General features: G+C 39.2%; 1 protein-coding gene across 1 annotated transcript; it reads right to left on the reverse strand.

Annotated features, from left to right (window-relative positions):
* Window positions 1–1,663: 1,663 nt before the first annotated feature.
* Window positions 1,664–1,819, reverse strand: LOC133760818 (large ribosomal subunit protein eL39-like). The gene has a single exon (XM_062193409.1). It carries the CDS (start codon window positions 1,817–1,819, stop codon window positions 1,664–1,666), a length of 156 nt encoding a protein of 51 aa, XP_062049393.1.
* Between the last annotated feature and the right edge of the window lie 15,872 nt (window positions 1,820–17,691).

Genomic DNA, 17,691 nt, shown 5'->3' on the forward strand with positions numbered 1-17,691 from the left:
ACTAGTGCTTTCCCACTTCCATGCCTTTGTAATGCTCTTCTTTCGCTTAGTTTGGCTTTCTTGCATGTTCATTTACTAAAATCTATTCTTTTAGGGCCCATTTCCAATGTTTGCGAGCCATGATTCCTTCCCTTATTTTCTTTCAACAGTAGTGATTTATCTCCCTTTTATTGTTTCCAGCCTCAAGAAAACATTTTGCTCGATTTCTCCCACTCTCATAATTTTCTGCCTTGTACAAATTTATAGTTATGTGTATACTACTCATATCATTCTTTAGTTTATGATTGCAGTTGGGAACTCTTGGTTATTTCCTTTGAATACCAAGCTTTACCTGTATCAGTGAAGCCTAGCAGTAACAGAAAACTTCCAAATAACTGCAGTTTCATCAAGATAGGCAGGTATTTTTCTCACATAGTCAGAGATAGGCAATCCAGGGCTCTTAGCTTCTGTTACTTCCAGCTCAGTGGTCCTCCATCCCAAGAGTGTGGTCCTCAGCTTCTACGAGGTGGCGTGTTTGATTCTGGAGGAAGAAGGGAGGGAGAAACAATGGTAGAGTGGGCTAACAGCATGCACTTACGTTCTTAAGATTCCTGGAAGCTGCAAATGTGGCACTTCTGTTTGTTTTCCATTGGTAGAACTTAGTTTTTTTTTTTTTAACTTTTATTTAATGAATATAAATTTCCAGTGTACAGCTTATGGATTACAATGGCTTCCCCCTCCCATAACTTCCCTCCCACCCGCAACCCTCCCCTCTCCCGCTCCCTCTCCCTTTCCATTCACATCAAGATTCATTTTCAATTCTCTTTATATACAGAAGATCAATTTAGTATAAAGATTTCAACAGTTTGCACCCACATAGAAACACAAAGTGAAACATACTGTTTGAGTACTAGTTATAGCATTAAATCAAAATGTACATTGGTAGAACTTAGTAACACGAGCATATCTAGCATCAGAGAAATGTATTGTTTATTGCTAGTGGTCTTTACTGCGGACAAAGGGGACAACAGATATTGGAAGACAACTTTTAATTTATTATACTTCCCAAAATGTCTACCACAGGTACTTATTCCAGGAAAACACCTAAAAATCACTTTTACCAGGTAAAGGATATTTCCTTCATTCTCACAATCATTTGTAGGGTAATGGATGCAGTGAAGAGTTAGTCTTACATTTGCTTGCTGTCTTTAAGGAATGTACTGGAAATGATTAAGGAACTTTATTTAATCATTGCATGGTTCACAAGTTGTTCAACTGTAGAATGGGAAGTTCTTTTAGACTTCCCAGCTTGTTGCTGTAATCATTTTATTTTCTTCTCACCCTTCACCACAGTGATAGAATTCTCTCAATTCTTCCTTGCCAGAAGAATCTTCAAACGTCATGGATCATATGATGTCCCTATTCTCAGCTGCTCTGTAAACTCATTGCCTCCTCTCAAAAGAAACCCATGGTGGCTTGATTTAGTTGTTGGGCTAGTCAGCTAGTCATCTTTTCTCAAAAGATCTCACTTATTTATTACTGGCCCAATCCACTAGTCGCAGCCCTAATCGAATATGACTAGCTGTGCACACGATGGTCACATCTTCAGCTTGATGTGGTGGTCAAAAAGATAGTGACATTGATACAGCATAAATATGTGTGCTGTCCACTCAAGTGCAATTCCTTATAGACTCAGCTTGGTTCCTCTCCAATGTCTCCTCTTGGAGCTACATCTGATTTTATTACTAGTTTTCATCTGGATCCATGGAGGAATAGGGCAGTTTTGTTTTAGTTTTCTGGCCAGGAATCTCTTGATTCTGAAGGTCTTGTGAGAAGACATGGTGAGGAAGTGTCAGGTACACTCACCATGATGGCAGAGGAAAGGAGAAAAGCAGCATATTTAATTTAGTTGTTGGGTTAGTCTGCATATTTTTTCCTCATAAAAGCAGAGGAAAGGACATTTGTAATTGCAAGGTACTAAAATTGCTGGGACATGGAACCACTTCCATATTACTTATTACATATTACTGTTCCATTACGTCTCAATACATGCAGATCTTAATAAATTATGAAGCCTACAGCTTTGAGGAGACTTCAAAAAGTTCACAGAAAACAGAATTAAAAGATAAGTTCATTTTGCTGCAAAATAATTGAAATTCCTTCATACAAGAGGTCTTCAAAATTTTCATAGAAAATGAGTCTCATGAAAAAAGTTTGCAGGAATTTTAAATTTTTTTGCACCAAAATAAATTTATCTTTTAATTTCATTTTCCCACACATGTTTTGAAGTGTTTCATAAGTTTGTGCCTGGATCTTTATTTCCCAAAAATATTTCATTGCAATCTATAGAAGTATCTTCTGTCCCACATTTGCCTTTTCTTCAACACCTTCCCGCAGCACTGACTTGGCTCTCAGAACTTTGAGGAAGTCTCTCCTCCACAAAGTCTGAGATTCCACAGGACTGTATTTATATTCACAATAGCCCATCTGGTCATACTAAGAAGTCCATAGCCTGAAAATAAAGAAACCTGTGGTTTTAGGATATTGGGAATTCTTCCAGAGGCTAATTTTTAGGGAAAAGCTGAAGTAAAAGGAAGAATCTGTTAGAATAGAATTTACTGTTTGATTGATTTTTCTTTGTATGTGTCTTATTCCCTTTGGATTGTGCCATTTTTGAATACCACAACTGTGTCTGATGGATGGTTTTTAGCTGTTAAGTGAAACAAAATTTCTAAAGATTGAGACAATGATGATGACATTGGATTTCTTTGACAATGGGATGAGTTTTTCATGAAAGAAATGGTTAATATATTGGCACTTCATTTGTTCATTAATATTGCAAATACTTGGTGAGCACCAACCAAGTGCCTAGCACTGTCATAGACCATGAGAGACACGATGCACATTAGTATAGTCTCTGTCCATATGGTCTTCATAGTATGGAAGATAAAGACAAAGAAACAATAACTAGGAAACAATTCTAGTAAAATAGGATAAATACTTCTTGGGGGAAGCACAGACCATTAAAAGAGTAGTCGAGTGGCATTTAACTTAGCCATAGGCTTTAACTCAACTGGGACCCTCCAAGTCCTATGTAATGAGTAGTGCTAGGATTATGCTCATTTTCAAGTTAAAAACTAGGTTGAAAAATACCAGCAAGACAGAAGTTCCCATTGACTTGGGTCTGGGCTTTTGATTCCACACTCAGTGCACTTACCATCACCCCACAAAGCAGCTGGAGTGCCAGACTGTGAGGCTGGCTCTGCTGCATCTGCTTCCAGTCTGTGGTTCCTTCAGTTAAGCTTACAACTCTCATTGGCATCAATTAATTAATTCTTGGCATCCACCAAAGGTGCCTGGAAGCCATACGGTGTTCTGGCTATTATGGCCCTTATAGTTCTTTAACTAATCTAGTATTCACGCTGGGAACAGTTCCAGCAATTAGGAAAGGGGCCAAGGGGTCTTTCAAGCCAACATAGAAACACAGAAACTCAACCATAAAGCCTTATTAGGATGAGCCACGAAGCAAGAGTCTGCTCAGTGGTCTGTTTTCCTGTCTTAGTAAGTGGAAGTCAGAGTCCACAAAACGAAAGTAACATTAAAGTGTCCAGAGTTAATTTACTTTATGCTTATACCCTAAGTTGAACAGAGGAGTGAACACCGCTGTTGGGCAGAACATTTCTGCCTTGTTCTGTATTTTCTGTATTTCCTCTTTCTTAACCATTTTTGAGCTTGTTGAAACTTTCCAAGTGACATTAGAGTCTTTCAGGGAAAAGGAAACTTGGACAATGTTGGGGAGGTGGTGATAATTGTTTCTTTAAAGATCATAGGATTTTGGAGTCAACCTGTAATATTGTCCTAGCACTTTTGTTTTCTGGTTCTATCAACTTTCTAGTTTCTTGGGAAATACAAGAAATTCCTTAAGCTTCAGTTTGTTCATAGGCTAGTTGTGAGGATTAGAGGAAAGACCTGTAATACAGCTACATGTAGTACAGTGCCAGGCACATAATTAGCTCTCTATAAATAGGGAATATCACTATGGTTAAACACTTTGCCCTGGGGACTCATAGCAAACACTAAGATATTTTCTGAGCCTGATCTTTCTGGCAATACCAGTCCCTCTAGACTTAACATCATTATTTTATTTTATTTTTTATTGTTTTTTCAAATACAGCTCAAGTCCCTGTAAATTCTTTTCATTATTTATTTATTTACTTACTTATTTATTTTTAAGGAATACACATTTCATAAGTACAACTTTAGGAATATATTTATTCTTCCCACCATTCCTGTCCTCCTTCCCATACTCCCACCTCTCTTCCACCTCCCTCTCCCCTTCCCAGTCCCATTCTCCATTAAGATTAAATTTCTTTTTCTTTTAAAGATTTATTTTATTTATTTGAAAGGCAGAGTTATAGAACAGGGTGGAGTCAGAGAGAGAGAGAGAGAGAGAGAGAGAGAGAGAGGTCTTCCATCTGTTGGTTCACTCCGCAAATGACCGCAACGGCCAGAGGTGAGCTAATCTGAAGCCAGGAGCCAGGAGCTTCCTCCAGGTCTCCCATGTGGGTGCAGGGGCCCAAGGACTTAGGCCATCCTCCGCTGCTTTCCCAGGCCACAGCAGAGAGCTGGATTGGAAGTGGAGCAGCCAGGACTCGAACAGGCGCCCATATGGGATGCCAACGCTGCAAGCCACTGCTTTAACCTGCCGTGCCACAGCTCTGGCCCCAAGATTAATTTTCAATTAACTTTGTACACAGAAGACCAACGCTATACTAAGTAAAGATTTCAACAATTTACACACATACACACACAATATAAAAAACTATGGGAAACCCGGAAGAAGCTCCTGGCTCCTGGCTTCGGATTGGCACAGCTCTGGCTGTTGCGGCCATCTGGGGATTAAACCAGTGGATGGAAGACATCTGTCTCTGTCTCTACCTCTGTACCTCTGTAACTTGTCTTTCAAATAAATAAAATATCTTAAAAAAACTGTTTGAGAACAAGTTTTTTTTTTCACAGTTGAAGGTTTTTTTTTTTTATTTAGTAAATATAAATTTCCAAAGTACAGTTTATGGATTACAATGGCTTCCCCCCATAATTTCCCTCCCATTCGCACCCCTCACATCTCCCGCTCCCTCTCCCTTTCCATTCACATCAAGATTCATTTTCAATTATCTTTATATACAGAAGATCGATTTAGTATATATTAAGCAAAGATTTCATCAGTTTGCACCCACACAGAAACAACAAATCCAATTTTCCCAGCACCATTTATTGAATAGATTGTCTTTACTCCAGGAATTGGTTTTGGATCCTTGATCAAATATAAGTTGGCTGTAGATGTTTGGGTTGATTTCTGGTGTTTCTATTCTGTTCCATTGGTCTATCCATCTGTTCCTGTACCAGTACCACGCTGTTTTGATAGCTACTGCCCTGTAGTATGCCCTGAAATCTGGTATTGTGATGCCTCCGGCTTTGTTTTTGTTGTACAAGATTGCTTTGGCTATTTGAGATCTTCTGTGTCTCCATATGAATTTCAGCATCATTTTTTTCAGATCTTGATTGGTACCGCATTGAATCTGTAAATTGCTTTTGGAAGAATGGACATTTTGATGATGTTGATTTTTCCATTTTTTGGTATCCTCTTCTATTTCTTTCTTTAAGGTGTTGTAATTTTCATCGTAGAGATCTTTAACATCCTTGGTTAAGTTTATTTCAAGGTATTTGATTGTTTTTGTAGCTATTGAGAATGGGATTGATCTTAGAAGCTCTTCCTTAGCTGCGGCATTGTCTGTGTATACAAAGGCTGTTGATTTTTGTGCATTGATTTTATATCCTGCTTCTTTTCCAAACTCTTCTGTGATTTCTAATAGTTTCTTAGCAGAGTTCTTTGGATCCTCTAAATAAAGAATTATATCATCTGCAAAGAGGGATAGTTTGAGTTCTTCTTTCCCAATTTGTATCCCTTTAATTTCTTTTTCTTGCCCAATAGCTCTGGCTAAGACTTCCAGAACTATATTGAATAGCAGTGGTGAGAGTGGGCATCCCTGTCTGGTACCAGATCTCAGTGGAAATGCTTCTAACTTTTCCCCATTCAATAGGATGTTGGCTGTGCGTTTTTCATAAATTGCTTTGATTGTACTGAGGAATGTTCCTTCTATACCCAGTTTGCTTAGGGTTTTCATCATGAAAGGGTGTTGTATTTTATCAAATGCTTTCTCTGCATCTATTGAGAGAATCATATGGTTTTTCTTCTGCAGTCTGTTAATGTGGTGTATCACGTTGATTGTTTTGCGAACATTGAACCATCCCTGAATACCAGGGATAAATCCCACTTGGTCTGGGTGGATGATCTTTCTGATGTGTTTTTACATTCTATTGGCCAGAATTTTACTGAGGATTTTTGCATCTATGTTCATCAGGGATATTGTTCTGTAATTCTCTTTCAATGCTGCATCTTTTTCCGGCTTAGGAATTAAGGTGATGCTGGCTTCATAGAAAGAATTTGGAAGGATTTTCTCTTTTTCGATTGCTCTGAATAGTTTGAGAGAATTGGAGTTAGTTCTTCCTTAAATGTCTGGTAGAATTCAGCAGTGAATCCATCTGGTCCTGGGCTTTTCTTTGTTGGGAGGGCCTTTATTACTGTTTCAGTTTCTGTCTCAGTTATGGGTCTGTTTAGGTTTTCTATGTCTTCCTGGCTCAATTTAGGTAGGTTGTATGTGTCCAGAAATCTATCCATTTCTGATAGATTTCCCTGTTTGCTGGCATACAAGTCCTTGTAGTAATTTCTGATGATTCTTTTTGTTTCTGTGGTGTCTGTTGTTACGTTTCCTTTTTCATCTCTGATTGTATTGATTTGAGTCTTTTCTCTTCTTTTTTTAGTTAGTTGGGCCATTGGGGTGTCAATTTTGTTTATTTTTTCAAAAACCAGCTCCTTGTTTGGCTATTTTTTGTAATTTTTTTTTTTGATTCAATCCTGTTGATTTCTTCTCTGATTTTAATTATTTCTCTTCTCCTACTGGGTTTGGGTCTGGTTTGCTGCTGATTTTCTAGATTCTTGAGATGAACTGAAAGCTCATCTATTTGGTGCCTTTCCAATTTCTTGATGTAGGCAACTATTGATATAAACTTTCCTCTTAACACTGCTTTTGCTGTATCCTATAGGTTTTGGTATGATGTGCTGTTATCCTCATTTACTTCCAGAAAATTTTTGATTTCTCTTTTGATTTCTTCTATGACCCATTGTTCATTCAGGAGCATGTTATTCAGTCTCCATGTGTTTGCACGTGCTCTAGGGATTCCTGAGTTGCTAATTTCCAACTTCATTCCTTTATGGTCTGAGAAGCTGCATGGTATGATTCTAATTCTTTTGATTTTGGTGAGACTTGCTTTATGGCTTAGAGAAGGTTCCATGTACTGCTGAGAAGAATCTAAATTCTTTATGTATAGGATGAAAAGTTCTGTAGATATCTGTTAGGTCCATTTGAGCTATAGTGTCATTTAAATCTACTGTCTCCTTGTTAATCTTCTGTCCTTTTGATCTGTCTATCTCTGAGAGTGGAGTATTGAAGTCTCCCAGTACTATTGTATTGGGGCCCAAGTCTCCCTTTAATTCCCTTAATAAGTCTTTTAAATAAACCAGTGTCCTGTAATTAGGTGCATATACATTGATAATCGTTATATCTTCCTGTTGAATGGATCGCTTAATCATTAGATAGTGCCCCTCTTTGTCTCTCCTAACAGTTTTTGTAGTAAAGTTTATGTTATCTGATAATAAGTTGGCTATGCCCGCTCTTTTTTCATTTCTGTTGGCATGGTATATCTTTTTCCAGCCTTTCACTTTCAGTCTGTGTGCATCTTTGTTAGAAAGATGTGTTTCTTGTAAGCAGCAAATAGATGGATTTAATTCCTTAACCCAATCAGCCAATCGGTGTCTTTTAACTGGATTTTCCAGGCCTTTAACATTTAATGTGACTATCAATACGTAGTAACTTTGCCCTACCATTTTTGGGTTTCCTGTGATCTTTTGCTGTGAGGTTTCCTTCCTTTACCTTCTTTCATATTGGTGACCATGTTTCTGTGTTTCTGCGAGTATCACATCTTTAAGCATCTTTTGCAGGGCTGGACGAGTGGCAACAAATTCTTTCAATTTCTGTTTGCTGTGAAAGGTCTTTCTTCCCCCTTCATTCACAAATGAGAGCTTTGCAGGATATAATATTCTGGGCTGGCAGTTATTCTCTCTTAGTACCTGGGCTATATCTCGCCATTCCCTCCTCGCTTGTAGGGTTTCTGATGAGAAGTCAGCTGTGAGTCTAATTGGGGATCCTCTGAGGGTGGTCTGACGTTTCTCTCTTGCACATTTTAAGATCTTTTCTTTATGTGTCACTCTGGTGAGTTTAATTACAATGTGTCATGGTGAGGATCTCTTTTGGTCATGTTTACTAGGGGTTCTATGAGCTTCCTGTACTAAGATGTCTCTGTCCTTCTCCAGAGCCGGGAAGTTCTCTGCAAGTATCTCACTAAAAAGGCCTTCTAATCCTTTCTCCCTCTCCATGTCTTCAGGTACTCCTAGGACCCGAATGTTGGGTTTTTTAATAGTGTCCTGTAAATTCCCGACAATATTTTTTAGATTTCTAATTTCCTCAACAGGTTTGCCTGTTTCCTTTCCTGTTCTCTGTCTGTCTTCTAAGTCCGACATTCTCTCTTCTGCTTCACCCATTCTGTTTTTAAGGCTCTCTAATGTGTCATTTGATTTATTGAATTCTTCATTTCATTATGGTTTCTCGTCACTATCACAGTTTCATGTTCCACTAGTTGTTTCATTTCATTTTGATTCCTCCTTAATATTTCATTTTCACGCGTGAGAGTTTCTATCTTGTCCATTAAGGATTTCTGTAGTTCAAGAATTTGTTTTTGAGAGCTTCTTAATGATCTTACCAATTTTTTGAGATCCGCTTCTTGCATTTCTTCTATCTCATCATCTTCATAATCTTGAATTGGGGTGTCTTTTTTATTTGGGGGCATCATAGTGTCTTCCTTGCTCTTGTTACCTTGGTTTCTACGTTTGTTTGGCATCTTGGAGGTGTGGCCAAAGAGCTCTGTTTGGTTCTTCAGGGTTGTTCTCTGGCTTGCTCTCTTGCTTTTTTTTTTTTTTTTTTTTTTTAGACTCAGTTGGGAAGAAATTCCACACAGCTCACCGGGTTGCCTAGGTTACAGAGTTTGTTTTACATATGTAAAATGGTGCCTGCTCTTTGTCTTGCTCGGCTTTGTATGGTGAGTGGAAAGAGAGGCTAGTGATACTGCCAGTTCCCCTTATTTATCGCTTGCTTTTTTTTCTCTCCTCCAGTCAGCCTGGTGCAGTTCCTCCACCTCACCCCCCCCTCCCGCCCCTTGTGAGTTCAGACCACGCTCTAACCTTCCTGGCCAATGTCTTGAGTTACCTTTCCTTCCAGTGCTGGGGCTCAAATTCTGCGGCTGGGCTTCTGTGGCTGGGCTCGCTGGGTTCCCCGCTCTCGCATCTCCCGCGGCTCCCTCGGCACAGTGCCGCGCGGCTCCCTCGGCGTGGCAGTGGGTCACCTTGCTCTCCCCATAGATCTTCTGTGTCACATCCACTAGATCCGGAAGAATTTCCTCTGCAGTTTTTTTTCTGAGTCTCTTCCTGAGGGTACAGTAACTCCACTTTTGTTAATCTATCTTTTCCCGGACTGTTGGTGCGTGCCCACACTCTTCCGCCATCTTGGCTCCACCCCTAACTGAATTCGAAAAGTTCTGTAGATATCTTTTAGATCCATTTGGGCTATAGTGTCATTTAAATCTACTGTCTCCTTGTTGATCTTCTGTCCTGTTGATCTGTCTATTTCTGAGAGTGGAGTATTGAAGTCCCCCAGTACTATTGTATTGGAGTCTAAGTCTCCCTTTAAGTCCCTTAATAAGTCTTTTAAATAAACTGGTGCCCTGTAATTAGGTGCATATACATTGATAATCGATATATCTTTCTGTTGAATGGATCCCTTAATCATTAGATAGTGCCCCTCTTTGTCTCTCCTAACAGTTTTTGTGGTAAAGTTTATGTTGTGTGATATTAAGATGGCTACGCCCACTCTTTTTTCATTTCTGTTGGCATGGTATATCTTTTTCCAGCCTTTCACTTTCAGTCTGCATGCAACTTTGTTGGAAAGATGAGTTTCTTGTAAGCAGAAAATGGATGGATTTTGTTCCTTAACCCAATCAGCCAATCTGTGTCTCTTAACTGGACAGTTCAGGCCATTAATGTTCAATGTGACTATTGATAAGCAGTAACTTTGCCCTGACATTTGCCAAAGATATTTTCTAATAATGCTTTGGACTTCCTGTGATCTTTTGCTGTGAGGTTTCCTTCCTTTACCTTCTTTCATATTGATGACCATGTTTCTGTGTTTCTGTGTGTAACACATCTTTAAGCATCTTTTGCAGGGCTAGATGAGTGGCGACAAATTCTTTCCATTTCTGTTTGCTGTGAAAGGTCTTTATTTCACCTCCATTCAAATGAGAGCTTTGCAGGATATAATATTTTGGGCTGGCAGTTTTTCTCTTAGTACCTGGGCTATGTCTCACCATTCCCTTCTAGCTTGTAGGGTTTCTGATGAGAAGTCATCTGTGAGTTAATTGGAGATCCTCTGAGAGTAATCTGACGGTTCTCTCTTGCACATTTTAAGATCTTTTCTTTATGTTTCACTGTGTTGAGTTTGATTACAACATGTCATGGTGAGGATCGCTTTTGGTCATGTTTATTAGGGGTTCTATGAGCTTCCTGTACTAGGATGTCTCTGTCCTTCTCCAGAGCCGGGAAGTTCTCTGCAAGTATCTCACTAAAAAGGCCTTCTAATTCTTTCTCTCCATGCCTTCAGGGAATCCTATTACCCTAATGTTGGGTTTTTTAATTGTATCCTGTTGATTCCTGACAATATTTTTTAGATTTCTAATTTCCTCTTATTTTCTTTTGTTTGACTTATACTTTCCTGTTCTCTGTCTTCTAAGTCCGATATTCTCTCTTCTGTTTCACTGACTCTGTTTTTAAGGCACTCTGATGTGTTTGTCATTTGATCTATTGAGTTCTTCATTTCATTTTGATTTCTCTTCACTATCATACTTTCCTGTTCTACTAGTTTCTGCGTTTCATTTTGATTCCTCCTTAAGATTCCATTTTCTCTCCAACATGGGAAGCGGGATACACAGCAGACCCATAGAATAGCAGATGTCCTAAATAGCACTCTGGCCTCAGAATCAGCCCTTAAGGCATTCGGATCTGGCTGAAGAGCCCATGAGAGTATTTTAGGCATGGAAAGCCAAGACACTCTGGAAAAAAAAAAAGAAGACCTAAATGAAAGATCTCTGCGAGTGAGATCCCAGTGGAAAGAACGGGGCCATCAAAGAAGGAGGTACCTTTCTCTGAAGGGAGGAGAGAACTTCCACTTTGACTATGACCCTGTCGGAATAAGATCAAAGTCGGTGTACCCTAAAGGCTTCCATAGCCTCGGCAACTCATGACTAGAGCCTAGGGAGATTACTGACGCCATAAACAAGAGTGTCATATTGTTAAGTCAACAACAGGAGTCACTGTGTATTTACTTCTCATGTGGGATCTGTCCTTAATGTGTTGTCCAATGTGAATTAATGCTATAACTAGTACTGAAACAGTAGTTTTACACTTTTTGTTTCTGTATGGGTGCAAACTGATTAAATCTTTACTTAGTATATACTGAAGGGTTTTCTGTATATAAAGATAATTGAAAATGAAAAAAAAACAAACTTGGTTTTAAATTGGAAATTGCATAGAAAAATAATCAATTTTTAAAAAATATCATGTAGGATCTCTGTCCTTAATGTGCTGTACATTGTGATTTAATGCTATAACTAGTATTCCAACAGTATTTTTCACTTGGTGTTGCTATGTGAGGACAAACTGTTGAAATCGTTACCTAATATATACTAAACTGATATTCTGTATATAAAGAGAATTGAAAATGAATCTTGTTGTGAATGGAAGTGGAGAGGGAGCAGGAAAGGGGAGGGTTGTGGGTGGGAGGGAAGTTTGGGTGGGGGGAAGCCATTGTAATCCATAAGCTGTACTTTGGAAATTTATATTCATTAAATAAAAGTTTAAAAAAAGATTTCATTTTATTGAAGGAGATTTTCTATCCTGTCTAGTAAGGAATTCTCTACCTCAAGCATTTGTTTTTGAAAACTTCTAATTGTTCTTATCATAAATTTTTGAAATCATTATCTTGCATTTCTTCCATCTCATCATCTTCATAATCTTGGCTTGGGGTGTCTTGTTCATTTGGGAGTGCCATAATGTCTTCCTTGTTCTTTTTTCCATGGTTTCTGCTTTTGTTGCTTGGCATTGTGGAGATATTCTTTGGATTCTTCTTCCCTCACTGTGGTGTTTTTTTTTTTTTTCTTGTTATACTATGACTGTATTAAGTGGACTGTCTGCTTTTGATTGAGCCTTAGCAGCTTGAGATTGGTGTGGCCTTAGAGCTCTGTTTGGTTCCTCAGAGTTAAGGGTGTGCCGAAGGTGACACTCCCAGGTTATGCGTGGTAAATCTCTTTCTTTCTTTCTTTCTTTCTTTGATTCAAAAGGGAAGTAATTCCACACAGCTGAGCGGAATTGGAGGTAGTTAGCAGGCGAATGATATACCCACAGGAGCCAGAGATCAGAAGCTCTTTCCCAAGGACCACTCAGGGAATCTGTGCTGCCCTCTGTGTGGGCTCAAATTCTTCTGCAGTCTCCCACTGGGTTGCCAAGGTTACCGAATTGTAGAGTCTCTGGAGAGTACTCAAGTGAATTTCGTGAGTTCTCTCCCCCACAGTCTCTTTTTTTCTCAGTCTCAGTTCATTAGCACCACACATTCACTAGGTCCTAATCTCCTGCTATTTAACACCACCCCCCCACCCCGAGTCAGGTTTTTCTGCTTGGCTGAGGGCCGATGCAGACCTGAGGTTGCCTTGCTTATAACATATGTCCAAAATGGCGCCTGCTCTTTGTCTTGCTCGCTTTTGAGAGGTGAGCGGAGAGAGAGAAACTCGTGTCCACATCGGTCACTTTTTTTTTTCTCTCTCTTCTCGTTAGCCTAGTGAACTTTTCCCCACGGGGTTTCAAGCCTCGTTCACTCTAGTCTCCTCTTTCCACTTGCCCGCCAGTGTCTCGGGCTATTGAGGTTCGGCTCACCTCATGTTCCAGTGCTGGTGTGTTGATTCTGCCACTGGTGTCCCGAACCGTGGGCTCCCACACTCTCCATGCAGGTCCAATGTGAATCACTAGTTCTGGAAGAGTTTCGTCTGCTGTTTCTTCCCCTACTCTTCCTTGAACCTGCAGTATCTCCACTTTTATTAAACTATCTCTTCCTGGACTATCAGTGTGCTCCCCTCCTATTCCGCCATCTTGCTGCTCTACCTTGAGAACAAGGTTTACAGTTAATTTTCATAATACAACTTATTGAGGACAGAGGTCCCACATGGGAAGTCAGTGCACAGTGACTCCTGTTGTTAACAATTAACACTTATGTATGACATCAGTGACCACCCGAAGCTCTTAACATGAGCTGCATAGGCTATGGAAGCCTTTTGAGTCCACAAACTTCATCATCATTTGCACAGGTTCATAAGCGAAGTGGAAGTTCTCTTCTCCCTTTAGAGAAAAGTACATCCTTCTTTGATGGCAACTTATTTCTGCTGGGGTCTTACTCTCAGAGATCTTTCATTTAGGTAATTTTTTGCCACAATGTCTTGGCTTTCCATGCCTGAAATGCTCTCACAGGCCTTTCAGCCAGACCAGGAAGCCTTAAGGGCTGATTCTGAGAATAGAACACAATTATTTTAAATGTATTGGTCTGTATCGCCCAAAGTTATGGCCTTTATGATGAGTTAATCTACAAATATAAGTGCTCAGTACTATTAATTTATAATCTATCTGTGGAGACAGATTATAGGCAATAAAATTAGGAAAAATGAGTGTGATGGCTAAGTCATCACAATGAGTGACACAGGATCACAATTGGTAATACAGGATTTCAGATTAAAAAAATGTGGCCATGGGCTGGGATTTTTGAAGAACTGGAAAGACACTGTCAATAATTTACCATTGTAAGGACTAGTTTGTAGAGAACTAGATCCTGGAGGCAAAACCAGTATGTTGGGACAGTGGATAAAGGCATAGAAGAATGATTGAAATTTAGGTATTGCTGCACAAAACATAGTGTTCCAATGGTAATGGAAATAGGTCGGAGTCCAAGTAAATATTTGGTGAAAAGGTTAAGATAAAGCATCAAGATACCCAACAACTAGGCAGTGTCTAGTGATGGGGATTTTGATATCAACATTCAAAAATTGAGGCAGTTGTGAATAGTACGTCCTCAGCTCTCTAAGTTACACTTTCTTTGGCAGAGGATTTGGGGAATGATTCCAGCCGGTGAAGGTTGTTAGGCTCTAACAACTGTGCTGGTGATGGTGGGGTGAGATACAGACAGTGTAAAAGATTTGAAGACTAAGTGCATGGGATCTTAGGATAATATCCCAAAGTCCCTGGATCATCTGTTTCAAAATCACCTAGGAGGATTGTAATAAACACAGATAATTAGGATAGCTGGAGATGGGCTGAGGATATCCATTTAATAGATTTTCCAGGCCTCCAGGAGAGCAATTTTGGTTGCCTAGTCTTCCCACACCCACAGCTGGCTCTTGTTAACTGGTCTTCCTTGAAAATGAAATGTTGTTATGTGACCTGGCTGAGTATTCACAGGCAGAGCCCAGGTTGCACTGTGATTTTTATTTTTCTTTCTTGTGGTTTGAACACTTAACATGAGATTTACCTTCTTAATGCATTTTTAATTGTACCGCACAGTGTTGTGAGCTATTTAGGCACAGTATTGCACAGCACTTCTCTAGAGCTTATACATGTTGTGGAGCTGAAACTTTCTATCTGTTGAACAGCAACTCCCCCTTGTCTTCTTCCCCCATACCTTGGCAACGACGATTTTATTGTCTGCTTCTAGAGTTTGACTGAGATATCTCAGATAAATGGAGTCATGAGTATTTCTCCTTAAATAGAACTACCATATGGTCCAGCAATCTCACTTTTGGGTATATTCCAAAAGAATTGAAATTAGTGTTTCAAAGAGATATTTACACTCCCACGATCATTGCAGCGTTTTTCATAATAGCTAGGAGTTGAAGCAACGTAACAATTGAGCAATCAATAGATAAATGGATAAAACAAATGTCATATATGCATATAGTGGAATATTAATCAGCTTTAAAAGAAGGAAATCCTGCCATATGTGAAGACATGGGATGAACTTTGAGGACATTAAGCTCTGTGATTTAAAAAAATCATCTATATGCACTCTTTCTCTGTGTACACTGAAGAGGGGCTCCTCTCAAGCATACGAGCTGTTGAGGGCAGAGCTAGTATCTTGTCTTTTCCCCAAATAGAACCTGGAACCAGGATTTATGATCCTAATTTTTTGCTATATGGATTCTTATCATTAAAGTCCTGATGTCCCATTTCTCCACTCTGTGAAAAACTCTTCTTTTAGAATTAATAAATACTTTAGAAAGTCCTGTGAATTAAAACAAAGTTAAAAAGATATTAAACTGACTCTGTTTTTCCATTTCTTCACTCTTTCCTACCTATTCAATTCTCTACAAATCAAACAAACATATTCTCTGCCAATAAACTCTATGTTTATAGAATAACAGCAATGACAAATCATGTGGTCTAATTTTTCCTGATTGTGAAGATCAGAAATAAAAACACCTAGGTAATGTTCTTTTCAATGGCACCAGCTCTATGTGTATCCTGTAGTGGATAATATCACTTTCCTGTGCCTTAATTATTGTACCATTAGGGAGTTGGACTAGACTCTTTCTGTATAATTCTGTTAAGAATCAGAAGTTCTGTAAGTTATGCAAGACTGATGACTTTTCTTTTTATGTGAGGAGAAAATTTGAGTGTAACTCTGTAAAAGTCTTAATTTTGACAAATATATTGATATGATATTCTAATAATAGGGGGAGCTGAGTGTAGGGTGTATGGGAACTCTTTGTACTACAAAATTTTTTGTAAATTCAAATACATTTTGAAATAAAAAGCTTATTTAAAAAACTTTAAAAAGTCAATTCATCTGTGTAATGGGTATCATTTATTGCTTCTTTGGTATCTATTTCTTCATTTCTCCAAGAGTCTTTGGTTTTTGTCTTTAGGGTTATATTCCACTTTGCTAAGCTATGTAGCTGGCATGGAGTGCATACCACATCTGGCTTCAGAGTGGGTTCCTGGCTGGCTCAAAGCAATCAGAGAATCCAATTCCTGTGGTGTGACAATTGATTGTGGAATGGGCATCCGGCCTAATTCAAACTGAGAAGGAAGGAAATTCCTTTGCTCGGGGCCCTAGGACAAGAGGCTTCTTTTTCTCCTGGGAGAGCTGCCCAAAGAGCTTCTCTTCCGGGTGAAGCAGAAGGAAGAAGCAAGTGTGACAGAGAATACCTGTAACTACCAGGCAGCTGTGGGCAGCAGACTGTCAACTGATGGATGGAGCCCAGAGAATGCCAAAGAAAGGAGCTACACGCTGGTGCCTGACACTCTGGGGCAACAATGCCTGAAATAGTCCCTGGCCTTTAAGCACGTGTGAGCCAATGAAGTCCTAGTTTTATAGGTTTAAACACACTTAAAGTGGTTGTTCCTTTACCATCAACTTAAAAGATTTTTAATTTCTTTTCAGGTTTTGTGGAATATATTCTTGAGTATGCATATTTTTATCCTCATACAATTAAACTCTTGATGATTTGTGCATTTTTATTACTGTTATCTCCTAAATTATCAACTGTGAAATCTTGAAGACAAAAATTAAAATAAGATTCAGAGCCTGTCACATAAAAGTTGCTTCACAGAAATTTGTTGGATGAATGAAAGTGAAAAACAAGTCCTGGAGGAGAAATGCTTTGGGGAGGTAAGTTGATGAGGAGGGTACGGGGTGATTGTCAACCTTAAACTGCTGAGTAACCACAGGCAAGATTGTCTTCTCCTGTGAGATGTTAGCTTGCATTCTTTTCCTTGCAACTTAAAATTTAGGCAGAGGGAAAGACTCAGAATCATGAAGTAAATTTTGTTTCAGTTCAATCAATGGATTAATATTTTTTCATTTTATTTTTACCTAGTCATCTTTTATTTAAGGTATACCAAACTTCAAGCATTTCATATATACACATTTAGTTCAATGGATTGATTTAACAGATAATTGAAATGTCCCTGTCCCCAAGAGTTTCCAATTTTAAGGGAAGACTGATAAATTAGTAATAATAACAGAGTTGATGAGTATAATGAGAGAGGAAATACAGAGTTGTGAGAACAGAGCAAGGGGACCTAACCATGACCAGGAAGAGGCAAGCAGAGAGCTGGATAATGAGCAGACACTAGTTAGACAAAGACTGGGAGAGAAGGGTGGTTGTTCCGTGCTATAACCCAAGGCTACAGGGAGTGAGCAGCCACGAGGACCTGCGCGAGGATGAGTAGGAGCACCGTGCCTGAGGATCATGAGGCCCCTGCCCCAGTATTTTCCTTCAGGTGTCTGCACTGTTCCCTCTGCTTCTCTCTGACTGCAGCCCCTCTGCTTTTAAAACACCTTTACACTGGGAAAAAGTTCGAAACGGGCACTGCTTGTTCCCAGAACTGTT

The sequence above is a fragment of the Lepus europaeus genome, chromosome 5 (assembly GCF_033115175.1).
Source record: "Lepus europaeus isolate LE1 chromosome 5, mLepTim1.pri, whole genome shotgun sequence".
Classification (NCBI taxonomy): Eukaryota; Metazoa; Chordata; class Mammalia; order Lagomorpha; family Leporidae; genus Lepus; species Lepus europaeus.